The sequence below is a fragment of the Choloepus didactylus genome, chromosome 6 (genome assembly GCF_015220235.1).
Source record: "Choloepus didactylus isolate mChoDid1 chromosome 6, mChoDid1.pri, whole genome shotgun sequence".
In the NCBI taxonomy this organism is placed as follows: Eukaryota; Metazoa; Chordata; class Mammalia; order Pilosa; family Megalonychidae; genus Choloepus; species Choloepus didactylus.
The window spans coordinates 69,233,019-69,259,677 of NC_051312.1; the positions used below are offsets into that span (position 1 = coordinate 69,233,019).

The 26,659-nt window shown below is 41.6% G+C and overlaps 1 protein-coding gene across 4 annotated transcripts in view; it reads right to left on the minus strand.

The window, feature by feature from the left end:
* Positions 1–26,659, minus strand: part of PARVA (parvin alpha) — a 196,118-nt gene that overhangs the window by 80,853 nt on the left and 88,606 nt on the right. For all 4 annotated transcript variants that reach the window (XM_037839928.1, XM_037839929.1, XM_037839931.1 and 1 more), the window contains exons 2-4: positions 4,640–4,729; positions 4,488–4,558; positions 938–1,040 (exon numbers count right to left, since the gene is read on the minus strand). In XM_037839928.1, coding sequence (XP_037695856.1) covers positions 938–1,040; positions 4,488–4,558; positions 4,640–4,729 — 264 coding nt within the window. The remainder of the gene's footprint in view (positions 1–937; positions 1,041–4,487; positions 4,559–4,639; positions 4,730–26,659) is intronic.

The following is a 26,659-nucleotide window of genomic DNA, read 5'->3' on the forward strand; positions in this document are numbered from 1 at the left end:
CTTGGTGCTCCACAGATGCGACACTGACGTCCGTCCTAATGGACAGTCTCATAACCATTCCCAGAGGCGAGATTATTGCATGGTCACGTTTCACCCTTATGTTGAAAGTCCCACATAGAACAGTTTGAGATGGTTTCAGATCCTGACCAGAAATCACCAGCTAATACGCTCAACAAGTCCCATGGCTTCTCCGTGTCCACATGTGCCACACAAGCTTTCATTTCCTCTCCAAGTTCAGTTGCGTTCGTAAGCCTTTGAATATTAGCATTCATCAATATTGATGTTTGAGTGCCAAATCAGTTAGCTTCCTAGATATTACTAGATTTTATATTAGTCATTCATTTCATTCAATATATATTGATTAAGTGCTTGGCAACACGCTAGTGCTAGGGAAACCTGGATGAATAAGACATGGTTCCTGCTCTTGAGAATCCCACAGATATCTATTTAAACAGCTGCAAACAACGAGAAAAATTCATAATAAAGACATGTACTTATATACATATATTACATATGCTAATGCATATATACACACACACACATGCATACAGACAGGTCCACGACATGGAGTAACACACACACAGTTCCTTAGATAACAGAGGTACACAAACATACCCACGCACCCACACACATGCAAATATGCCTACAGAGGACATAAATGTACAATTTTCCAGAGATGGTGAAGCATGTCTCCCAGATATACAGTGGGGCCTTGATTGCTGGGGGAGACACATCCACTCTTTGAGACTCTCTTGTACAATTCATTCATGTAAAACAGATTCCAAAAGGATCTCTAAAGCCTCCAGTAATCTATTATCCCACATTCTACAGATTCCTATTTCATTTCCAGGTGAACTGCTATGAACTGAGAATTAGGAGTAAGTGATCCATGCACCTGCAGATAAAAGACAACTACAGCAATATTCAACTCTCCTACCAAAAAGCTTCTGTAGTACTTGTCCGTCGTATAAATCTTCAGCCAGGTCTTTCACAATGATTCTTTCTCCAACCAACACATCATTAATCCAGTCAATTAATACCTACAAAGACAGAGAGGAGGAATAAGACAAGAGTCATGGGGTATTTTCATATAGACTGGTTTTCTTATACCGGACAATTAAAATCTAAATGACCTTCAGATTTATTTTAAAAGCTGCAGAACTAGCTACCTGACCCAGTGTGTGGACAGGTAGCTGTGAGTGTGAGCTCCAATGGCCTGTTAGTTTTCAGGTGTAAACCCTTTCATGCTAGTGGCTCCACTATCCCTGCTATCTTCTGGCCCCCTACCATTCCCTACCCTAATTCCAAGCAACATTCACATAGCATTTGGTTGTGTGGCTTTGTACAAGGCAAGGGTATGGGCTTTAGAGTTATACAAACCAGGGCGGAAACCCAGCTTTACCTACTGACTGGTTATATGACCCAAGACAAGCTGTTTATCTGCTCTGAGCCTCTGATTCCCCATCTCTAAAATTGAGGATGAAAGGACCTTCTTCATTAGGTCATGGGAAAGAATTACTGTGGCAGGGCTGAACACTAAACAAAAGGCTGATCTTATTAATAAATAAGGCACCCTCCCATGATGACATTTGAACCTCACTGTCATTCACACTAGCATGGAAGGGTTTACACCTGAAAACTAACAGGCCACTGGAGCTCACACTCACCCCCAAGCTCAGGAGAGGAAATGAAGTACAGAAGTGAACAGATTTACTCAGTTACAAAGCAAACTGTGGGCAGAGATGGGAATCGAACCCAGGCCCATCTCTCTCTAAAGTACATATCCTCCTCGTTGCCCCAAACTGCCTTTCAGTGGGGCCACTGCAATGTCCTCTCATCTCTGTCTTCGCAGTTGCTATTCTCTGACAGCCTACTGTGTGCCACTGAACTGAGGCATTACATGTAATTAATCTAATTAATCCACACATATAACTAATCCCCATATCACCCCTGAGAGGTAGATATTATCTCCATTTTTCAGGGAAGGAAACCAAAACCTGCACAGGTTAAATACATTCCTTTCTTCTTAATTTTTCCTCTCTTTTTGTTTATTAAGGTATTATTAACACAATAAAATCAAGCAATTTTAAGTACAGAATTTGATGAGTTTTGGTAATTGTACACAGTTGTGTAACCACCACAAGCAAGATCTGGAAGTTCCCTCACCCTAAAAAGCTTCCTCGGGCCCCTTTGTCCTCTATCTGCTCCCCCGACCATAGGCTCCAGACAACAACCACAGTTTTGCCTTCTCTACAGTTTCCTATAAACAGAATCATAGGGTACACAGTCTTTTGTGTTTGACTTCTTTCACTTAGCCTAAGTACGTTGCTTTTATAATAGGCAGAAACAGGGCTGGGTTCCCAGGGCTGGGCGGGCTGCCCTAGAGCATGGGGCCTTCACACCACACTGTTCTGCTGCCCCCAGGCAAGGACGTTGGTCATGAATGAGCTCCCACCTGAGTCAGGCACTGCCCTTTACCCAATGCAACAGGACCCAGGCTCTGTCCCAGAGAGGCTTGCAGGGGAGCAGCCCAGGAAACTAAAGGATCACAACCTAATAAAGGATTCAAATCCTGGGGAAGGGAGGAAGGAAGGGGCAATGAGGGAAGGCTTCCTGGAACAGTCATAATCGAGGAGAGTCTTCAAAGAAACTCAGAGTGGACAAGGATGTCAAGGGGTCAAAGAGGCCTCTGTCTGGAACCCAGAGCCTCTTCCTGGAAGTGAGGAGGTGGGCCCTGACATCACCGGTGCCTTTGGACAGCACACAGGTGTCTAGGTACGTGCCTCCAATCTCCCAGTCCCCCACCAGGGCAGGTCTGGGTCTGGGAGAACAATGTTCAAGTCCACATCACGTGGAGCCCACTCTGACAGCATCTTCTACTTCCTTGGAAGTCTCCTAAGCAAGTAGTGACAGAGCCCACCCCAGCTGGTGAGGTGAGTGCTCTCCAGCAAGAACACACACAGGGCTAGACCCTCTCCCAACACCTGAGCCCACATGGGCCCAGCACCCCCCAAGAGGAGCCATGGCAGGCAAGGCCTCAACCCGCAGCTCTTCTGCCTTGTCCCTGCAGAGCGAGGCGACAGCTCAGGGTCTCACTGGGCTGGGGCAGCCATCCAAGGGTGCAGCTTGGCCTGTATCAGGGAAGAGTCCCATAGAGACATTCATAACCCAGCTGACTATGGGCTCAGGCTCATGCCTTGGGGATAGGGTGCTGCTGGGCCCCCAGCCCAGGATTGCTCCTTTCTGACTAGTTCCTTTCTCCTCTCTCTCCCTCTCCCTCCCATCCATCCATTCATCCATCCATCCATCCATCTATCCATCCATCCATCCATCCATCCATCCATCCATCCATCCATCTGTCCATCCATCCATCCATCCATCCATGTATCTGCGCCCCCCAGCCCCCCAATCAGCATTTGTTAAATACCTGCTATATGTCAGACCCTGTGCTGGAACATGGAGACAGAATAATGAAAAAAAGACAGTTTCTAACCCCAAGAAAGTCTCCATTTAGTGAAGGAGACAGAGAAGTACATGGGTAGATACAACATCATGTGGTAATATAAAGACAGAGTTAAATACAGAAGGGCTGAACTATAGCACCAGAACTCAGGGAGGGCCACCTGGAAGAAGTGACCCCTGCTTTGACTTTCAGATGAATAGGAGGGAGTATGTTCTAGGTTTGCATAAGCAAAGGCATGGAGGGGGACTCACGGCGAGCATGGTGTGTATGGGGAACTACCATGAGCAGGTCTGGTGCCCCTGCATGGCCAGGCAGGGGACGATTTGAGGTTGAAGTGCGAGCTAGAGCACAGAGGCCCCAAATGCCACACCCAGGAGTATGGGCTTCAACCTGCAGTTGATGGGAAACTCCAGACAGGTTTTGAGCAGGAAAGTGACACATTCAGATTTGCATTTTGGGTGAATCACTCTGGCAACCAGAGATTTTTTTCCTTGTTTTAAGTGCAGCTTGGAGAAGTTGAAAAGGAAGAACACAGGAGCAGGACTCTGAAGGGTGAGAGAATGAACATTTTTCAAGGGGTGAGCACGTGCTAGCCACTGTGCCAGACAACATTTCACTTCAACCATCTGTTGCAGTTTGAATTCTATCTCCTCCATTCAGCTATGGCCACAACAAACCACAAGCCTTTGTGGAGACTCAGTTTCTTCATCTGTAAAATGGGGATGATACTAATTCCTACTTCACAGGGTACTTCTGAGGATCCTTGAGGAAAGCAGTGATAGGACTTTGAGAATTATGAAGTCCTGGAAAATGGGAGCTTATTTATACTCACTTTTCGGGCACTTATCAGTATCACTCACTGGGTATTTGTCATGGACCACTCTCGTACAACAGTTAAATTTTAAATGTCCATCTACTAGACCGTGAACTGCTGGAGGGCAGGGACTACGGTGGCTCTCATGGAGCCTGCACATCTTGCTGTCTGTCCGGGAGGCACCCGAAGCCCCTCCTAACATCTTCTTACCTTCATCAGTTCTTGAAGTTTGGGGTCACTGCGTGAGTTTGGATCTACCATCGTCCGAACTTCATTTTCCTCTTTAAAAAGAAAAAGGGATTCAGTGGGACGGTTACACTGGAGGGCATTAAGTTAACCCAAGAGGCAGGAGACACTCGTACCCAGCATGGTGTCCTCAGGGTCCAGCTCGAAGGGGATTGGGCTGAGGGGCAGGTTGATGGCGTTCATGCCTTCCTCCTGAAGCTCCGACACTGAAAAGAGAAGGGAGAGCCGAGTCACATTTCAGTCCACTGATGACAGGAGGGTTGGTGCTCTGTAATGAACGTGTTTGATATTGATAGTGAGAAATAAAACCACCAAGGCTGGATTCCAGTTGTTACACTGCCTGCAAAAAATTCCCAGCCTCCGGTTTGATGTGCTGAGCCCTCAAGCACGGGACTTGCCCTTATGAAGCTCATTACCACAAAGGAGAGTCTAAAGTTGTATGTAATGGTGCCTAAGAGTCTCCCCCTGAGTACCTCTTTGTTGCTCAGATGTGGCCCTCTCTCTCTCTAACTGAGCCATCTCGACAGGTGAACTCGCTGCCCTCCCCCCTACATGGGACCCGACTCCCATGGGTGTAAATCTCCCTGGCAATGCAGAGTATGACTCCCGGGGATGAATGTGGACCTGGCATCGTGGGACTGAGAGTATCTTCTTGACCAAAAGGGGGATGCAAAATGAGACGAAATAGTTTCAGTGGCTGAGAGATTCCAAATGGAGTCGAGAGGTCACTCTGGTGGACATTCTTATGCACTATATAGATAACACCTCTTAGGCTTTAATGTATTGGAATAGCTAGAAGTAAATACCTGAAACTACCAAACTTCAACCCAGCAGTCTGGACTCCTGAAGACAATTATATAATAATGTAGATTACAAGGGGTGACAGTGTGATTGTGAAGACCTTGTGGATCACACCCCCTTTATCTAGTGTATGGATGAGTGGAGGAATGGGGATTAAAAACTAAAGGACAAATGGGGTGGGATGGGGGGATGATTTGGGTGTTCTTTATTCACTTTTATTTTTTATTCTTGTTCTGGTTCTTTCTGATGTAAGGAAAATGTTCAGAGATAGATTGTGGTGATGAACGCATAACTATGTTATCATACTGTGGACAGTGGATTGTATATCATGGATGATTGTATGGTGTGTGAGTGTATTTCAATAAAACTGAATTTAATAAAAAAAAAAAAATTCCCAGCCTCTCCTTGCTCAAAGGACCTAATTGTCCCCTTACTTTCACCTCTTCCAACTGTCACCTCAAATGCTTTCTTCAGAGAAATGGGGAGGTCCACACAGTGCAGAAATCTGCCTCCTCTCAGAAATAAGCTTGGAACACACAGAAGTGAGGTGGGCACTGACGTCTTTCTTAAGCCTCTGATGTTTGTCCCCTGCTGCCCCTCGTCCACTGCTTGCTGGCTGGAGCTGGTGGGAGCCCAATGACCGGCTGTTGACTGAATGGAAGGGGTCACCAATGTAAGGCCATTTCTATCCTTGGTTCTACCCTCCTTTGACTTCTTGCTTTATTTGGCTTCCCTGAGATATTTTTTCTGATCATCCTACCTCCCTCCTTCACCCAACCCCAGCCTCTGCTCCAGGTTGTCTCGGTCTGGCCTCTTCTCTGGGCCCTGGTCCTGTCCCCTCAGCCCTGATGAGTTGTGGGATGGGGGCTGGCTGCCTCACCTCCCTAGAAGCTTGCTGGCTTAGCTGAAGATCAAGAGCTGGACCAATGACCAGGAAGTTCTTTCACAGTTTTCAAATCCTAGAAATCTACAATTCCACCTTCCTCAGGAAAAATAAAAAGATCCATGACCACTAAAGAGTTTCAGCCTGCTCTTCTCTATTCACTCAACCCCCACATGGTGCCTCAGCTAAAAAAAAATAAGAAAATAAAAAATTCTTGTGATGGAAACTTGGTGAGTGCTGACCTTGGACTACCCCTCCTAAAAGCAGTGACTTAAATCACTGTACCTCTATTCAGTTCCAGTTTGGATAATTACTTTTTTGCCAATTAAGCAGAGAAAGGCCATTTTCTCTGAAGGCTTTGCTAACCAAAAGGTTCTTAATGAGCTAATACGGCAGCTGCAATCAACCTTAATAAAAGCAATGTCCCATCTTTCCATTTTATTTTTTTATTGACTCTGGCTTCACCAACTGCCAACATATACTTGCAAGAAACACAAGGCAGCCACTTACAAAGGTTCTTTCACATTAGGAAACTCAGAGATACTTGTGGCTGGACGGGGAATGAGATTGCCTAACAAAGAGAGTGAAAGGCACGCTACCCTAAAAGACACAACTTGCATTATGAAGCTGGTATTTGGTCCCTTCCCAGTGGGCCCCTGACATTCATATGGGCTATCCAATTCACAGACACACATTTTACCATATAATTCCCCTCATAAAATATACCTGAAAAATAGGTAACATCTTTCAAGCCTGAATGATTCTATAAATAGAGGATTGTGTTTGTTTTCTGGCTAACGACAATTGCTTCCTTTGACTTCTATAATTCCTTCTCATGTCCCTCCTAGAAATAGCAGTTTGTGTTCTTTTCCAGGCTGTTTTTCACAAAGAGGCAGTTTTTATTGCTTAACAGGCACTACTGTGCACACGGTGGGCAGTGGAGATAAAGTCAAGCTTAAATGTGGATGCAAGGCTGGGCTTTGTGGCCAGTGAAGAAAACTCCTGCAAAGAACTTCTCTCCTCTCTCTACATTCTCCCCTTACATCTGCACTGTCCAATATGGCAGCCACTAGCCACATGTGGTCATTCAAATTTGAATGAATTAAAAATAAATAAAATAAAAAATTCAGTTCCTCAGTTGCACCAGCCACCTTTTAAGTGCTCAGTGGCCCACAAGTGGCTAGTGCAGTTGGAGAACATTTCCGTCAACCAAGAAAGTTCTATTAGACAGCACTGCCCTAGCTGATCCCATATACCCAAATGCTGATCATGCCCAGATGTAAATCTCCAGCCCAGGCTTTTCCCTGAGCTCCCGGCTTATGAATCTAATTAGTTACCCCATGTCATCTCAAATTTACGCCTTCAAAACAGAACTCTTGATTTTCAACACACTCACTCCCACTATACGAAAACCAAAACAAGACCTGTTTCTCCCTGCTCTTATCCTCTTCAGTAGATGGCCCTGCCAGTGACATAATGGTTCAAGCTCCAACCTGAGGCAACACCCTTAATTTCTCCTTTTCCCTCACCTGTGACATCCAACACATTGGCAAGTTTGGTGGGCTCCACCTACAAAACAGGACCCTATTCCAACCCTTCTCACCATCTCCACTGACATCACCCTGTTCCAAGCCACTGTGATCTTTCATCTGGACCGCAGAACCTCCTTCTAACTGATCTATTGCTCTTTCTTGCTCTTTCCCCGCCTCCAATCTTCTTCCTACACCACGGCAAGAATGACCTTTTAAAAACGAAAATCGTATCATACCATTCTCCAGCTTTAAAACCTTCATACACAGAATAAAACCCCAACTCTTTACTATGATCAGGCCCCTGCCTCCTGCTCATGTTTTATTTTCTTTATAGCACTCATCACGATCTGATTTTTATGTCTGTTACCTATCTTCCCCTACCAGAATGTAAAGTATTCGAGTGCTGGAACTTTGTCTCTTGTTCACTATTAGACTCCTAAAGAGACTGGCTGGTGCAGTGGTTAGGAGCTAGGCGGGCTAGATTCAAACTACGGTTCTACCACTTGATTGCTAAGTGACCCTGAGCAAGTTCATTAACCTCTTATGCCTCAGTTCCTCAGCAGCAAAACGGGAGTGATAAAATATTACCTACCTTATAGGGTGGTTGAGGAGATTAAAGAGTTAACATATGTAAGGTACCTAGAAGAGTGCCTAGCACCTGGTAAGAGTTATGTAGACACTATTATCTATATGATTACTTAAAAAAATGCCTCATGCATAGTACTCAGGAAATATTCACTGAATAAATGAAAAATCAAAACTGTTAAGACCACCCTTCAACTGCACAGGCTGTGAGTTGAGGCAGAATTTGCCAAAGCAGTATACGGTATTCAAAGAAAGATTCCACTTTGTCTTCGGGGAAAAAGAAATACATTTACATTTTGGCCAGATCTGGTGCATGCGCACATGTGTGTGCACGAACGTGTGCAGATTTCCGGGCAGCACTTCCAGGTTACGTTTGCAATCGCAGAAAAGCTGCATCTTTCCCAAGACTCTTATATGGCCAGAGCCAATTTGTGAATATAAAGATATTTATATATCACTAAAGTGTGACTAGAAATGCAGTATTTGCAGCCAGGTCTCCTGAAGGTGGGTTTGAATGTTTTTTGCTTTTTTTTTCTTTTTTAATTTATTTACACATGGATCATTATTAAAAATGTTTTCAGATGAAAAATCCTCAGTCAGAAACACTCCCTTCTACCCATCCCCTTTAATTCACTCACAGAGACATAACAAACCTGAGAAGAAAGGCTGAGATATGTTTGCAATTGGAAATGTTTTTTTCAGGAAATGATGTGGTGCAGGAACATCATTCCCATTCCATTAACTGCTGATTCCGGGCCAGCTGTTTGTAAAAGTGAACATGCAAACCGCCTGGCTCAGGGCAGGACCCCACCCCTGGGCCACATTAGTGGTCACTTTCCCAAAACAGCCCGCCTGCTTCGGAGGTCTCACGTCTATCAAACCTGAGCAAAGAACAGAAGAAGGCCCTCATCAGTCCCTAGGCTCTGAAAGATAAAGAGCTGCAATTGAATGTTCCCGGTATGGAACATGAATATGATATTTATGCCTTGAACCTCCTCGAACAATCTAAAACTAGGTCTGAGTGTGCAGCCCCCGGTGTCCTGCAGTGCCATTACTCATAACTTAATAAACAGATTAAATGCCCAGCTGAAGGTCGGGCTTGGGAGAGCAGGGTCATTGCCTCAGCTCCTGAAGCACTCACCATGATGAGAAAGGGGACTTTTGAGTTTCTGGGAAATGCATTCTGCCTCTGGGTCCAGCTGTGCGGCAGAAAACACATGGATGAGCTTTAGCATATGAAAGAGCTGCATTTGAATCCTAGTTCTATTTTTATCAGCTGTTGGTCCTTATATAAGTGACTTAACTTCCCTACAATTTGGTATCAAAAAATTCTCTATAAAACAAGGGTATGGCTGACACTGCAGGTTTCTTCCCAATATTTATTTTACCCTTTTTCCCTGCTGAAAGAAACCTAACTTTGTTCCAGTTTCCACCCATCCTTTATGTGTCTCAAGGTGAGATCCTTACTGGGCTAAGCTAATCAAGATGCTCTCACTCCCTTTGCAGGGATTGGCTCAAACATTGTCACGCAATAAAATTCTGGTCAATGAGCTGCGAGAGGAATTTTCTAGGAGCTTTTAGGGATGCTTTTCCTCCAATTTAAAGAGAAACCCAAAGAATAAAAGGTATCTTTCTCCTTCTAATCATTGTATCAGGATGCAATGCCTGGAATTGCTGCAGCCATTTTGTAGCCAAGAGGTAAATTAGCCCAAGGAAGAAGCTGACATGCTGAGGTTGGCAGAGAAGAAAGATAGAAAGATGGAGGTCCTTGTTGATATCATTGAGCCAATGTCTCTGGAGATATCCTAGCTCCGTGTGCTTGTTATAAGAGATACAATAAATTCCTTTATTGTTTAAGCCACTTGAGTGGAATTTTTCTGGGGTTTGTATCCCCAACCTCCTAATTATAAAGTTGATGAAAGAATAGAGCATGTCTGCAATAAATGGTAATTTTTCTTTCCTTATTTCCTTGAGAAACAGAATGGCTGCAGGCATTTCTTATACCCTAGAATATGTCCAGGGGCTCAAAGAACACCAGGGGGTAACAAATATATATAGAAAAGAATGGACAGAAGTTTCCAAAAGTAAAAAAAAAAAGGGGGGGGCAATTTATGCAAGGCCAGTAATTTCATTCATTCAACCAACAAACATTGCTGGGTACCTTCTTTGAGACAGGCCCTGTGCCAGGCAGGGGGGATACAGGTTCAGGGATTTTTTTTTTCGCTTTTTAAACCGTTTATTGTGATAGCATATATACAACTCAAAATTTTCCATTTTTAACCACTTTCAAGTGCACATTTCAGTGGTATTATTTACATTCACAATGTTGTGTTACCATCGCCACCATCCATTACCGAAACTTTTTCATCACCCTAAACAGAAACTCTGAACTCATTAAGCAATAGCTCCCCCCACTCCATCAGTCCCTGGTAACCTGTAATCAAGGAATCCAGCTTCTTTACACTTTTCTGCTCTGCTATCTTTGGCATATCATATTCTCCTTACACTAACTCCTTTCATGATTCCAGGATAGCTGCCACAGGTTTAGACACCACATGAAGACACAACATCCCATAAAATAAGGTCTGTTTCTTTCTTGTATGACTCTTTTTAAGAGCTAAAAATATTTTTTCAGATGCTCCTTTCACACATCATTGGCCATAACAAGGTCACCCCTCAATTAATCAGTGTTGATGGAAATAGTACCACCATGATTGGCTTAGCCCAATCAGGATCTATTCTTGGGAGGGTGTGGAACAAAATCTGGCTTTTCCAGTATAGAATGATATTGGGTTTGGTGAGGGGACAACAAACACTGCTACCTACACTGGAGAGCTCAGGTTTTTCTATTTCCAAATCTTACAGCCATGTCTCAGGAGCAGACAGTTTGTGCACTCTTCCCTGCAGGGGCTTTGAAGCTACCACCTTCCACTCTATCCCCTGGGATTCCTGATTCTTTTTAACCTCTCATGCAAGTGCATAGTGGTTCTTCTCATTATAAGGTCCTTATCTTTACAAGGGAGATTATAGGAAAACAAGTGGTGCTAAAAAATTAACTATGAGAGGACCAGGGGATGCACGGCCTGGAAGAGGGACTCACTCGCAACTCTCAGGAGCCATATGCCACTACCAAGGACTTGTGGGTCAGTGGCAGAGACAACCTGTGGCAGGACTGAAATGAAGGATTAGACTATTGCAGCAGCTTTAAAACTCCAGGATCAACAGGGAGATTTGATTGTTAGAGCCACTCCCCCTCCCTGACCGCCCAGAAACATGCCCCATATACAGGGCAGGCAACACCAACTACACATGCACTCTTGGTACACCAATTGGACCCCACAAGACTCACTCCCCCACTCACCACAAAGGCAAAGCAGGGGAGAACTGGCTTGTGGAGAACAGGTGGCTCGTGGACGCCACCTGCTGGTTAGTTAGAGAAAGTGTACTCCACGAAGCTGTAGATCTGATAAATTAGAGATAAGGACTTCAATTGGTCTACAAATCCTAAAAGAACCCTATAAAGTTAAGCAAATGCCAAGAGGCCAAAAACAACAGAAAATTATAAAGCATATGAAAAAACCAGACGATATGGATAACCCAAGCCCAAGCACCCAAATCAAAAGGTCAGAAGAGACACAGTCCCTAGAGCAGCTACTCAAAGAACTAAAGATGAACAATGAGACCATAGTGGGGATACAAAGGATATTAAGAAGACCCTAGAACAGCATAAAGAAGACATTGCAAGACTGAATAAAAAAATAGATGACCTTATGGAAATTAAAGAAACTGTTGACCAAATTAAAAAGATTCTGGACACTCATAGTACAAGACTAGAGGAAGTTGAACAACGAATCAGTGACCTGGAAGATGACAGAATGGAAAATGAAAGCATAAAAGAAAGAATGGGGAAAAAAATTCAAAAAATTGAAACGGACCTCAGGGATATGATAGATAATATAAAATGTCCGAATGTAAGACTCATTGGTGTTCCAGAAGGGGAAGAAAAGGGTAAAGGTCTAGGAAGAGAATTCAAAGAAACTGTTGGGGAAAACTTCCCAAATCTTCTACACAACATAAATACACAAATCATAAATGCCCAGCGAACTCCAAATAGAATAAATCCAAATAAACCCACTCCGAGACATATTCTGATCACACTGTCAAACATGGAAGAGAAGGAGCAAGTTCTGAAAGCAGCAAGAGAAAAGCAGTTCACCACATACAAACGAAACAGCATAAGACTAAGTAGTGCCTACTCAGCAGCCACCATGGAGGCAAGAAGGCAGTGGAACGATATATTTAAAATTCTGAGTGAGAAAAATTTCCAACCAAGAATACTTTATCCAGCAAAGCTCTCGTTCAAATTTGAGGGAGAGCTTCAATTTTTCACAGACAAACAAATGCTGAGAGAATTTGCTAACAAGAGACCAGCCCTAATGGAGATACTAAAGGGAGCCCTACAGACAGAGAAACAAAGAAAGGACAGAGAGACTTGGAGAAAGGTTCAGTACTAAAGATATTTGGCATGGGTACAATAAAGGATATTAATAGAGAGAGGGGAAAAATATAAATGACAAACATAAACCAAAGGATAAGATGGCCGATTCAAGAAATGCCTTCACGGTTATAATGTTGAACGTAAATGGATTAAACTCCCCAATTAAAAGATATAGATTCGCAGAATGGATCAAAAAAAAAAAAAATGAACCATCAATATGTTGCATACAAGAGACTCATCTTAGACACAGGGACACAAAGAAATTGAAAGTGAAAGGATGCAAAAAAATATTTCATGCAAGCTACAGCCAAAAGAAAGCAGGTGTAGCAATATTAATCTCAGATAAAATAGACTTTAAATGCAGGGATGTTTTGAGAGACAAAGAAGGCCACTACATACTAATAAAAGGGGCAATTCAACAAGAAGAAATAACAATCATAAATGTCTATGCACCCAATCAAGGTGCCACAAAATACATGACAGAAACACTGGCAAAACTAAAGGAAGCAATTGATGTTTCCACAATAATTGTGGGAGACTTCAACACATCACTCTCTCCTATAGATAGATCAACCAGACAGAAGACCAATAAGGAAACTGAAAACCTAAACAATCTGATAAATGAATTGGATTTAACAGACATATACAGGACATTACATCCCAAATCACCAGGATACACATACTGTTCTAGTGCTCACGGAACTTTCTCCAGAATAGATCATACGCTGGGACATAAAACAAGCCTCAATAAATTTAAAAAGATTGAAATTATTCAAAGCACATTCTCTGACCACAATGGAATACAATTAGAAGTCAGTAACCATCAGAGACTTAGAAAATTCACAAATACCTGGAGGTTAAACAACACACTCCTGAACAATCAGTGGCTTAAAGAAGAAATAGCAAGAGAAATTGCTAAATATATAGAAACGAATGAAAATGAGAACACAACATACCAAAACCTATGGGATGCAGCAAAAGCAGTGCTAAGGGGGAAATTTATAGCACTAAACGCATATATTAAAAAGGAAGAAAGAGCCAAAATCAAAGAACTAATGGATCAACTGAAGAAGCTAGAAAATGAACAGCAAACCAATCCTAAACCAAGTAGAAGAAAAGAAATAACAAGGATTAAAGCAGAAATAAATGACATAGAGAACAAAAAAACAATAGAGAGGATAAATATCACCAAAAGTTGGTTCTTTGAGAAGATCAACAAGATTGACAAGCCCCTAGCTAGACTGACAAAATCAAAAAGAGAGAAGACCCATATAAACAAAATAATGAATCAAAAAGGTGACATAACTGCAGATCCTGAAGAAATTTAAAAAATTATAAGAGGATACTATGAACAACTGTATGGCAACAAACTGGATAATGTAGAAGAAATGGACAATTTCCTGGAAACATATGAACAACCTAGACTGACCAGAGAGGAAATAGAAGACCTCAACCAACCCATCACAAGCAAAGAGATCCAATCAGTCATCAAAAATCTTCCCACAAATAAATGCCCAGGGCCAGATGGCTTCACAGGGGAATTCTACCAAACTTTCCAGAAAGAACTGACACCAATCTTACTCAAACTCTTTCAAAACATTGAAAAAAATGGAACACTACCTAACTCATTTTATGAAGCTAACATCAATCTAATACCAAAACCAGGCAAAGATGTTACAGAAAAGGAAAACTACCGGCCAATCTCCCTAATGAATATAGATGCAAAAATCCTCAACAAAATACTTGCAAATTGAATCCAAAGACACATTAAAAAAATCATACACCATGACCAAGTGGGGTTCATTCCAGGCATGCAAGGATGGTTCAACATAAGAAAATCAATCAATGTATTCCAACACATTAAAAATTCGAAAGGGAAAAATCAAATGATCATCTCAATAGATGCTGAAAAAGCATTTCACAAAATCCAACATCCGTTTTTGATAAAAACACTTCAAAAGGTAGGAATTGAAGGAAACTTCCTCAATATGATAAAGAGCATATATGAAAAACCCACAGCCAGCATAGTACTCAATGGTGAGAGACTGAAAGCCTTCCCTCTAAGATCAGGAACAAGACAAGGATGCCCGCTGTCACCAGTGTTATTCAACATTGTGCTGGAAGTGCTAGCCAGGGCAATCCGGCAAGACAAAGAAATAAAAGGCATCCAAATTGGAAAAGAAGAAGTAAAACTGTCATTGTTTGCAGATGATATGATCTTATATCTGGAAAACCCTGAGAAATCGACGATACAGCTACTAGAGCTAATAAACAAATTTAGCAAAGTAGCGGGATACAAGATTAAGGCACATAAGTCAATAATGTTTCTATATGCTAGAAATGAACAAACTGAAGAGACACTCAAGAAAAAGATACCATTTTCAATAGCAACTAAAAAAATCAAGTACCTAGGAATCAACTTAACCAAAGATGTAAAAGACCTATACAAAGAAAACTACATAACTCTACTAAAAGAAACAGAAGGGGACCTAAAAAGATGGAAAAATATTCCATGTTCATGGATAGGAAGGCTAAATGTCATTAAGATGTCAATTCTACCCAAACTCATCTACAGATTCAATGCAATCCCAATCAAAATTCCAACAACCTACATGGCAGACTTGGAAAAGCTAGTTATCAAATTTATTTGGAAAGGGAAGATGCCTAGAATTGCTAAAGACACTCTAAAAAAGAAAAACGAAGTGGGAGGACTTATACTCCCTGACTTTGAAGCTTATTATAAAGCCACAGTTGCCAAAACAGCATGGTACTGGCACAAAGATAGACATATAGATCAATGGAATCGAATTGAGAATTCAGAGATAGACCTCCAGATCTATGGCTGACTGATCTTTGATAAGGCCCCGAAAGTCACTGAACTGAGTCATAATGGTCTTTTCAACAAATGGGGCTGGGAGAGCTGGATATCCATATCCAAAAGAATGAAAGAGGACCCCTACCTCACCCCCTACACAAAAATTAACTCAAAATGGACGAAAGATCTCAATATAAAAGAAAGTACCATAAAACTCCTAGAAGATAATGTAGGAAAACATCTTCAAGACCTTGTATTAGGCGGCCACTTCCTAGACTTTACACCCAAAGCACAAGCAACAAAAGAGAAAATAGATAAATGGGAACTCCTCAAGCTTAGAAGTTTCTGCACCTCAAAGGAATTTCTCAAAAAGGTAAAGAGGCAGCCAACTCAATGGGAAAAAATTTTTGGAAACCATGTATCTGACAAAAGACTGATATCTTGCATATATAAAGAAATCCTACAACTCAATGACAATAGTACAGACAGCCCAATTATAAAATGGGCAAAAGATATGAAAAGAAAGTTCTCTGAAGAGGAAATACAAATGGCCAAGAAACACATGAAAAAACGTTCAGCTTCACTAGCTATTAGAGAGATGCAAATTAAGACCACAATGAGATACCATCTCACACCGATTAGAATGGCTGCCATTAAGCAAACAGGAAACTACAAATGCTGGAGGGGATGTGGAGAAATTGGAACTCTTATTCATTGTTGGTGGGACTGTATAATGGTTCAGCCACTCTGGAAGTCAGTCTGGCAGTTCCTTAGAAAACTAGATATAGAGTTACCATTCGATCCAGCGATTGCACTTCTCAGTATATACCCGGAAGATCGGAAAGCAGTGACACGAACAGGTATCTGCACGCCAATGTTCATAGCAGCATTATTCACAATTGCCAAGAGATGGAAACAACCCAAATGTCCTTCAACAGATGAGTGGATAAATAAAATGTGGTATATACACACCATGGAATACTACACGGCAGTAAGAAGGAACGACCTCGTGAAACATATGACAACATGGATGAACCTTAAAGACATAATGCTGAGTGAAATAAGCCAGGCACAAAAATAGAAATATTATATGCTACCACTAATGTGAACTTTGAAAAATGTAAAACAAATGGTTTATAATGTAGAATGTAGGGGAACTAGCAATAGAAAGCAATTAAGGAAGGGGGAACAATAATCCAAGAAGAACAGATAAGCTATTTAACGTTCTCGGGATGCCCAGGAATGACTATGGTCTGTTAATTTCTGACGGATATAGTAGGAACAAGTTCACAGAAATGTTGCTATATTAGGTAACTTTCTTGGGGTAAAGTAGGAACATGTTGGAAGTAAAGCAGTTATCTTAGGTTAGTTGTCTTTTTCTTACTCCCTTGTTATGGTCTCTTTGAAATGTTATTTTATTGTATTTTTTTTTTTTTCCCTACAGTTGATTTTAAAAAGGGGAAAAAGTTAAAAAAAAAAAAAAAAAACAAGGAAAAAAAATATGTAGAGCCCCCTTGAGGAGCCTGTGGAGAATGCAGGGGTATTGGCCTACCCCACCTCGATGTTTGCTAACATGACCACAGACATAGGGGACTGGTGGTTTGATGGGTTGAGCCCTCTACCATAGGTTTTACCCTTGGGAAGACGGTTGCTGCAAAGGAGAGGCTAGGCCTCCCTATTATTGTGCCTAAGAGCCTCCTCCCGAATGCCTCTCTGTTGCTCAGATGTGGCCCTCTCTCTCTAGCTAAGCCAACTTGAAAGGCGAAATCACTGCCCTCCCCTCTACATGAGATCAGACATCCACGGAGTCAATCTCCCCGGCAACGTGGAATATGACTCCCGGGGAGGAATGTAGATCTGGCTTCGTGGGATGGAGAACATCTTCTTGACCAAAAGGGGGATGTGAAAGGAAATGAAATAAGCTTCAGTGGCAGAGAGATTCCAAAAGGAGCCGAGAGGTCATTCTGGTGGGCACTCTTACACACAATATAGACAACCCTTTTTAGGTTCTAAAGAATTGGGGTAGCTGGTGGTGGATCCCTGAAACTATCAAACTACAACCCAGAACCCATGAATCTTGAAGACAATTGTATAAAAATGTAGCTTATGAGGGGTGACAATGGGATTGGGAAAGCCATAAGGACCACACTCCACTTTGTCTAGTTTATGGATGGATGAGTAGAAAAATAGGGGAAGGAAACAAACAAACAAACAGACAAAGGTACCCAGTGTTCTTTTTTATTTCAATTGCTCTTTTTCACTTTAATTATTATTCTTGTTATTTTTGGGTGTGTGCTAATGAAGGTGTCAGGGATTGATTTAGGTGATGAATGTACAACTATGTAATGGTACTGTGAACAATTGAACGTACGATTTGTTTTGTATGATTGCGTGGTATGTGAATATATCTCAATAAAATGAAGATTAAAAAGAAAATTAACTATGGAGAAGTTACAAAGCTTTGAAAAACTTTCAAATGTTTATCATTACGGTCCCTAAGGGACAATTTCTAAGTCCCTTCTGAGATGGTATCTCAGTACCCTGCCGGATTATTGTTCTCAGCTTTACTTTCATTCCTGAAGATTTCCCAGGCTGTCTTCATAGTTTCTTGTCTTTTGGGTGCAGAGTAACTTCAAAACTTTTATTCATGAAGGACTTTCTTAGCCAATGCTTGCAGAAACCAGCTCTTTCAGGTGGGAAAAAGCCTAGGGAGGTGACTGAGGGATAGTGATATGTCCCCTGGAGCAGCCTCTTTGGGCCCTTCCTCCTGGTCCACCTTGGGCTTCTCCTGATTCTGTCCTGCTGCAAAGATGGAGGCTGCTTTATTCAGGCTGCCATTTAGGGAGCTTCTGGTGGAAATGGTCAGTGATGAAGTGTTCTCTAGAGTCAACACTTTTTCTTTGTTTGCCAGCAAAACTACAGCTCTGAAAACTTGTGCCATTTCTTGGCACTCCATTCCTAAGAAAAAGCTTCATCTCAGCATTCTTAAAATAGAAAGACTAAGTTCTGATAGACTTTGCTTCCCAAACACACAGATAACAAGGATCCCATGACAGCATGAAGAGGCAGCATGGTGGCTCTGCAGATGATTCATTCTCTCCCTTCTCTAGAAATAAATACTACAGGCAGAATGGTTCAGAAAGAGAGAAGCATAAAGCATGTGGCCAACAGTGACCAGGATTGGGGTCAGGGGTTTGAAGATTCAAGAACCCTCCAGACAAGTGTCCAGAGAAAAGGATAGAAATCATGTGTGAATATCTTTTGGTCAAAAATTTAATAAGGGAAAGGGCGGGGCAAGATGGCGGATTGGTGAGCTGTATGTTTTAGTTACTCCTCCAGGAAAGTAGGTAGAAAGCCAGGAACTGCGTGGAGTGGACACCGCAGAGCAATTTGACTTTGGGCATACTTCATACAACACTCATGAACACGTGGAACTGCTGAGATCAGTGAAATCTGTAAGTTTTTGTGGCCAGGGGACCTGCACCCCTCCCTGCCAGGCTCAGTCCCGAGAAGGAGAAGGGAGAACTGCAGTGGCAGCTCTTATCGGAAACTCATTCTACTGATCCAAACTCTAACCATAGATAGACTGAGACCAGACACCAGAGAATCTGAGAGCAGCCAGCCCAGCAGAGAGGAGACAGGCATAGAAAAAAACAGCACGAAAAACTCCAAAATAAAAGCGGAGGATTTTTGGAGTTCTGGTGAACATAGAAAGGGGAAGGGCAGAGCTCAGGCCCTGAGGCTTATATGCAAATCCCGAAGAAAAGCTGATCTCTCTGCCCTGTGGACCTTTCCTTAATGGCCCTAATTGATTTGTCTCTTAGCATTTCAATGACCCATTAGATCTGTGAGGAGGGCCCTTTTTTTTTTTCTTTTTTTTTAATCTTTTTTTCTTTTTCTTTAATCTTTTTTTTCTTTTTCTAAAACAATTACTCTAAGAAGCCCAATACAGAAAGCTTCAAAGCCTTGCAATTTGGTCAGGTCAAGACAAGAGCAGAACTAAGAGAGCGCTGAGACAAAAGGCAATAATCCAGTGGCTGAGAAAATTCACTAAACACCACAACTTCCCAACAAAAGGGGGGCGTCCACTCACAGCCATCATCCTGGTGGACAGGAAACACTCCTGCCCATCGCCAGCCCCATAGCCCAGAGCTGCCCCAGACAACCCAGTATGATGGAAGTGCTTCACATAACATGCACACACCACAAAACTGGGCGTGGACATTAGCCTTCCCTGCACCCTCAGCTGGTTGTCCCAGAGTTGGGAAGGTGGAGCAGTGTGAATTAACAAAGCCCCATTCAGCCATCATTTCAGCAGACTGGGAGCCTCCCTACCCAGCCCAGCAGCCCAGAACCACCCTGGGGGCACGGCACTCACCTGTGACATAGCACAGTCATCCCTCAACAGAGGACCAGGGGGTGCACGGCCTGGAAGAGGGACCCACTCGCAAGTCTCAGGAGCCATACGCCAATACCAAGGACTTGTGGGTCAGTGGCAGAGACAAACTGTGGCAGGACTGAACTGAAGGATTAGACTATTGCAGCAGCTTTAAAACTCCAGGAACACCAGGGAGATTTGATTGTTAGAGCCACCCCCCCTCCCTGACCTCCCAGAAACACGCCCCATATACAGGGCGGGCAACACCAACTACACACGCAAGCTTGGTACACCAATTGGACCCCACAAGACTCACTCCCCCACTCACCACAAAGGCAAAGCAGGGGAGAACTGGCTTGTGGAGAACAGGTGGCTCGTGGACGCCACCTGCTGGTTAGTTAGAGAAAGTGTACTCCACGAAGCTGTAGATCTGATAAATTAGAGATAAGGACTTCAATTGGTCTACAAATCCTAAAAGAACCCTATAAAGTTAAGCAAATGCCAAGAGGCCAAAAACAACAGAAAATTATAAAGCATATGAAAAAACTAGACGATATGGATAACCCAAACCCAAAGCACCCAAATCAAAAGATCAGAAGAGACACAGCACCTAGAGCAACTACTCAAAGAACTAAAGATGAACAATGAGACCATAGTATGGGATACAAAGGATATCAAGAAGACCCTAGAAGAGCATAAAGAAGACATTGCAAGACTAAATAAAAAAATAGATGATCTTATGGAAATTAAAGAAAATGTTGACCAAATTAAAAATTTAATAAGGGCTTGATACCAAGTTGTTGAGGCAAAATCCAGTGAGTTCATGGTTCTAAGCAGTTCTTAAACTTCTAGTCTTAGAAGCTGAAGTTGCAGGGTTCAATAATCCAGAAGGTTAGATGATAAAGACAAAGGAACTAGTGGCTGTAGCCAGGAGTGGTGTTGCCCCAGAGGTTATTAGCTGATTCGTGTTCTTGCCTGAAGTATACTATCTGCTGGGCATGGCAGGTTCTGAGTCTGCAGATAGGCACAGGGAAGTATGGTGTCTCCTAGGAAGCAGGCTGGAATAGGTGGTACAAGATGTAGGCTTCAGTTCTTTTCTGCTCCACACCAGCTGTGTGACCTTGGGCAAGTCACTTAATCTCTCTGAGCCTCAGTTTCTTCATTTGAAAAACTCTGGTGAACATGCTTGTCTTCATCACATGAAGATTCAGAGTCAGAGATCGTATTGTGAATGAATGTGTCTATTGGCATCCAGGACTCATGGGTGGATAGGGGAGAAGAAACATAGTTTGAAATGTTCGGAGCCAGAAACTAGTCTGTGGAAATTCTTCCAATCATCAAATATTAAAATTATAAGTAAAGGGTTCCCTTCTTACAACACTTGGTCATACCAGAAGTTCTCTCTTATCAGGCATATTTTATAATGCAGCAAATGCAATTATAAATGCATGTAATGAAGACTTAAAGAATGAACTTTAGAAACCATTGCTGCCTATAAAATCACCAGGCACCTCCTCTGAGGCAAGCCCTCTGCCAGGCACAGGGGATAAAGGTTTGGGGATTTGACATTGGTTCACCTCAGTCAGCTCACAGGTGGCGAAAGAAGCAGAAACACAGACACAATGTGCAGCACTTGGCACCCAGGGATGAGAGACCTATCACGAGAGGACTGTGGGAATTCAGTCAAGAAGATGCTAACTTTGGATGGGGAAGACTGGGAAGGATTCCCAAACAAGGGAACATTTGAGCTGGAGCTTGAAAAATGTAAATTTTCATACAACAAAGGTGCCCCACAAAAGGTGCATCTTGTGTGAAAACAACAAGGTGTGGAAAAACAGGGCAGGTGCTGGGACAGCGGTGATTATAGCTGAGTACTGGGAATGGGGGTGTGTGTGCAGGGAGGTGGTACGCAGGGGGAATGGGGGGAAGGAACAGAGTGGTGGATAAGTAGGCGGGGTCCACTGTCAAGGGCCTTGAATTTTTCTATTCCTCAGCCCTTGCTGAACCATGCTCCCTGTAACTGTAATTGTGGAAAACATACATAGAATATCCAGATGCTCTTTCTCCTTCAGTGCAAGTGGGCCCCAGTGAAATGTTTAGGCTGCTCTAGATCTTTATCAGGACTCCTGTGATTAATTTCTGGTCCACTTGAGAGCTGTTAAAGCTCCCTTAATAGCTAAATGGCTCAAGGACCCCCACAAAAGTATTTTGGAGCTAAGACAATTATATTTATTGGTCAGCAGGTCACAACAAATATTCGCCACATGAAAAATTAACCTGAAAGAACCTCTACTAAAAACCTGCAGGTAACATCATACTTAACGGTGAGAAACTAGATGAATTCCCTAAGATTGGGAACAAGGCAAGAAGGTCTCCTCCCACCACTTCTATTTATATTTGTACTGGAAGTCCTAGCTGATGCAATAAGATAGGAAAAGGAAATACAAAGTACATACATCGGAATGGAAGAAATAAAACTGTCTTTGTTGCAGGTGACATTGTTAGAAAATCCCAAAGAATCAACAAAATAACATCCTGGAACTGATAAACAATTATAGCAAGGTCTCAGGACTCAAAGTTAATATGCAAAAGTCAATTGCTTTTCCATATACCAGCAGCAAACAAGTGGAATTTGAAATTAAAAACATAATACCATTTACAATGGAATGAAAAAAATATGAAATACTTAGGTATAAATCTAACTAAGTATGTATAGAATTGATATGCAGAAAATGACAAAACACTGATGAAAGAAATCAAAGAAGATCTAGATAAAATGAGAGATTGTCCATGTTCACAGATTGGAAGACTCAATATTGTTACGATGTCAATTCTTCCCAAATTCATATATACATTCAATGCAATCCAGAAAGACTGGCTATTGATGAACTGATTTTAAATTTGGAAAGACAAAGACCCAGAATAGCCAGTAAAATACTGAAGAACAAAGTCGAGGACTGACACTACCCAACTTCAGACTTACTAGAAAGCTACAATAATCAAGACAGTGTAGTTTTAACAAAACAATAGACATGCAGATCAGTGGAACAGAACAGAGAGCCCAGAAATAGACTCACACAAATACAGTCAACTGATCTCTGATGAAGGAGCCAGGCTGATTCACTGAAGAAAGCATAGTCTTTTCAACAACAGTGCTAAAACAATTGAAAGTCCACATGCAAAAAAAAAAAAAATTAATCTAGACATAGACTGTATACTGCCACAAAAATTAAGTCAAAATGAATCAGAGGCCTAAATGTAAAATACAATACTATAAAACATCTAGAAGAAAGCATATGAAAAAAATCTATGTGACCTTAGGTTTGGAGATAAGTTTTAGATATACCACTGAAGCATGACCCATGGAAGAAAAATTTGTAAGAAGTACTTTATTAAAATTAAAAACTTCTGCTCTGAAAAAGACACTTTAAGAAAATGAAAAAAAACAAGGCACAGACTGGGAGAAAATATTTGCAAAACACACCTAATAAAAGACAAGTATCCAAAATATGCACAGAGAACTCTTAAAACTCAGCAATAAGAAAACAAACAACCCAACTAAAAAATGGGCAAAAGATCTGAACAGATCTGTTACCAAAGAAGATATACAGATGGCAAATTGGCATATGAAAAGATGCTCAATATCACTTATCATTATGGAATTGCAAATTAAGACAACAATGAGAAACCATACACACCTATTAGAAGGGCTAAAATCCAAAAAACTGACAATAACAAATACTGGCAAGTATGTGGAACATCAGAAACTCATACATTTCTGGTGGAAATGCAAAATTGTACAGCCATTTTGGAAGACAGTGTGGCAGTTTCTTACAAAACTCTAGACTTGCCATACAATTCATCAATCATGCTTCTAGGTATTTACCGGTATCTAACCAAATTATTTGAAAACATATGCCAACACAAAAGCCTGCAAGTGAATGTTTATACCAGCTTTATTCATAATTGACCCAACTGGAAGCAATGAAGATGTCCTTTAATAGATGAGTGGATAAACAAACTGTGGTACATCCAGACAATGGAATACCATGGAACAATAAGAAAAAATGACCTATCAAACCATGAAAAGACATGGAGGAACCTTAAATGCATACTGCAAAGTCAAAGAAGCCAGTCTGAAAAGCGTACATACCTGGATGATTTCAACCATATGACATTCTGGGAAGATAAAACTATAGAGAGAGTAAAAAGGTCAGTGGTTGTCAGAGATTCAGGGATGGAGAGAGAGATGAACAGGTAGAGCACAGGGCATTTTTAGGGTGGTGAAGCTGTATTGTATGATACTGTAATGGTAGATACATGACATAATGTCAAAACCCATGGATCTTTAAACCACAAAGAGTAATGTATGCAAAATTTTAAAAAAATCATTTAGGATGTCAGGGGATCTAGGATGGAATCCAGACTGGGACAAAAGAATATAACAGTACTACAAATGAAACAAATCCCTGAAAGGGGTGGGGGGAAAAGGTGCTGACCTAAGTATTTCTGGACATGAATGGAGACTGTAAGACCAAAGGCAAAAGAAACTGCCCATGAATAGTGTACTCTGTTTGATAAAGTTGTTTCCCACGAGGGTATGGGTTAACAGTTCTGACACTGCTCTACAGGTTTACTGGAACTGAACAATTAAATACATGGATGGTGGAGGGTGGGAGTCAGGTTTTGCACTATTGGAGTGGGTACTTACAGATAAACAAGGAGAGGAAGGTAGAATGATCCATATGGCAATGGATTAGAGTTACAGAAATCAGTAAGGTACAAATAATTACAGATGGAAATATTTATAGATATGCATATATACTCAGGTTAGTGTACATATATATATTCCCTTGCTCTGTCAGCTGAGAGAGCCTAAAATAAATGACACCCCAGTAGCAATGAGCACAACTAGCACCCAGATCTTGGTTTCTAATACCATTCTCCAAAAAGGAACCAGGACCACTTGGGAAAATGGCTGACTCTAATTCTAGGGCAGGAAATAGACCAGATGAGCCTGGAGTATCTTGTAGTGCCAGAAAGAGGGTACGTCAAAGGGGCACAAGAGTCACCTCCCAAAGAGCTCTGTAATATTGGATTATAGCCCAAAGAATAAGATAAATATCCATGAGTACATACTAATATAAATGAATGAATAAATTAAAAATCGGGGGAGGAGAGAGAAATCGCTCATGTAGAATTCCAAAATAATTTATATAGATACACTGCCCTCAAGGAGGGGGCGGTATAGCCCCACTCCTTAAATGTGGTCTGCTCATGGTGACTTCCTTCCAAAGAATACAGTATGGAAAGGGGGAAAAAAGAAAAAAACAAGTAATTTCATAGTGGAGAAGCCTCCCCCAAACCCATAACCCAGTCTAATTATTAGAAAAACATCAACTTCCAATACAGCGGCATTCTACAAAATACCTGAAGAATACCCCTCAAAGCTGTCAAGGTCATTAAAAACAAGGAAAGTCTGAAAAATTGTAATAGCCAAGAGGAGACTAAGGAGACATAATGATTAAAAGTGGTATTGCAGAAGGGATGCTGCAACAGAAAAGTACATTAGGTAAAAACAAAGGAAATCAGAATAAACTATGGACTTGAGTTAAAAATAACGCATCAATATTGGTTCATTAATTGTAACAAATGTACCATACTAACGTAAGATGTTAATAATAGGAGAAACTGGGTGCAGTGCATATGGGAATTCTCTGTATTTTCTTGGAAATTTTTCATTGTCTAAAAATGTTCTAAAAAAATAAAGTCTATTTTTTTTTAATTAACCCAAATTTGTTCTTATTTCCAAACAAATCTAGTGTTCACTAGAGGAAAAATTCAATTTATTAGACATATTCTTTGTTCCATCACCAAGGAGACTGTGGTAATCTATACAATGTTAGCTGGGCACTACAGAAGCATTGCTACAGGAGGCAAAACGTAAAGACCATTTCAAAGCCCCCAGTGCAAGCTATACTCATTCATTCCCAATTGAGAACCCAAGTTTCCGGAAAGAAAGCACATGGGGTTTGGTTTGTTTATTTGTTTCTAGGGCTGAGTTGAGAAGATAGGGCTTCTAAGGTAATGTAGATTTGTCTGGCAGGAACATTTCTGGTTTCCCAAGATGGTGTCTGTCCCACCAGTACAACCATAACTGAAGGTACAGCAGTCTCGTCAGTGGTTTTCTCGGGAACTGCTCTGGAAATTGTATTTATCTGTGGTCCTTGAAGGGGTCTTTACACCATTAGTTACATCATTAGTTTTCTATTGCTGTAACAAATGACCACAAACTTGGTGGACTGAAACAACACATATCTGTTTCTTTGCCTTTTCCAGCTTCTAGAGGATGCTTGCATTCCGTGGTATGTGTCACCCTTCCCCTGTTTTCAAAGCCAGCAATGGTTGGTGGAGCTCTTTTCATTGCATCCTTCTGGCCTCATCTTCTACCTCCCTCTTCTACTTTTAAGGATCCTTGTGATTACATTGGGCCCATCCAGATAATCCAGAATAATCACCCTATTTTAAGGTCAGATGATCAGCAATTACAATTCCACTTGCAACCTTAATTCCCCGTTTTAATGTAAGGTAGCACATCTATACACAGGTCCATGTCCCACATGGATATTTTGGGATTATTCTGC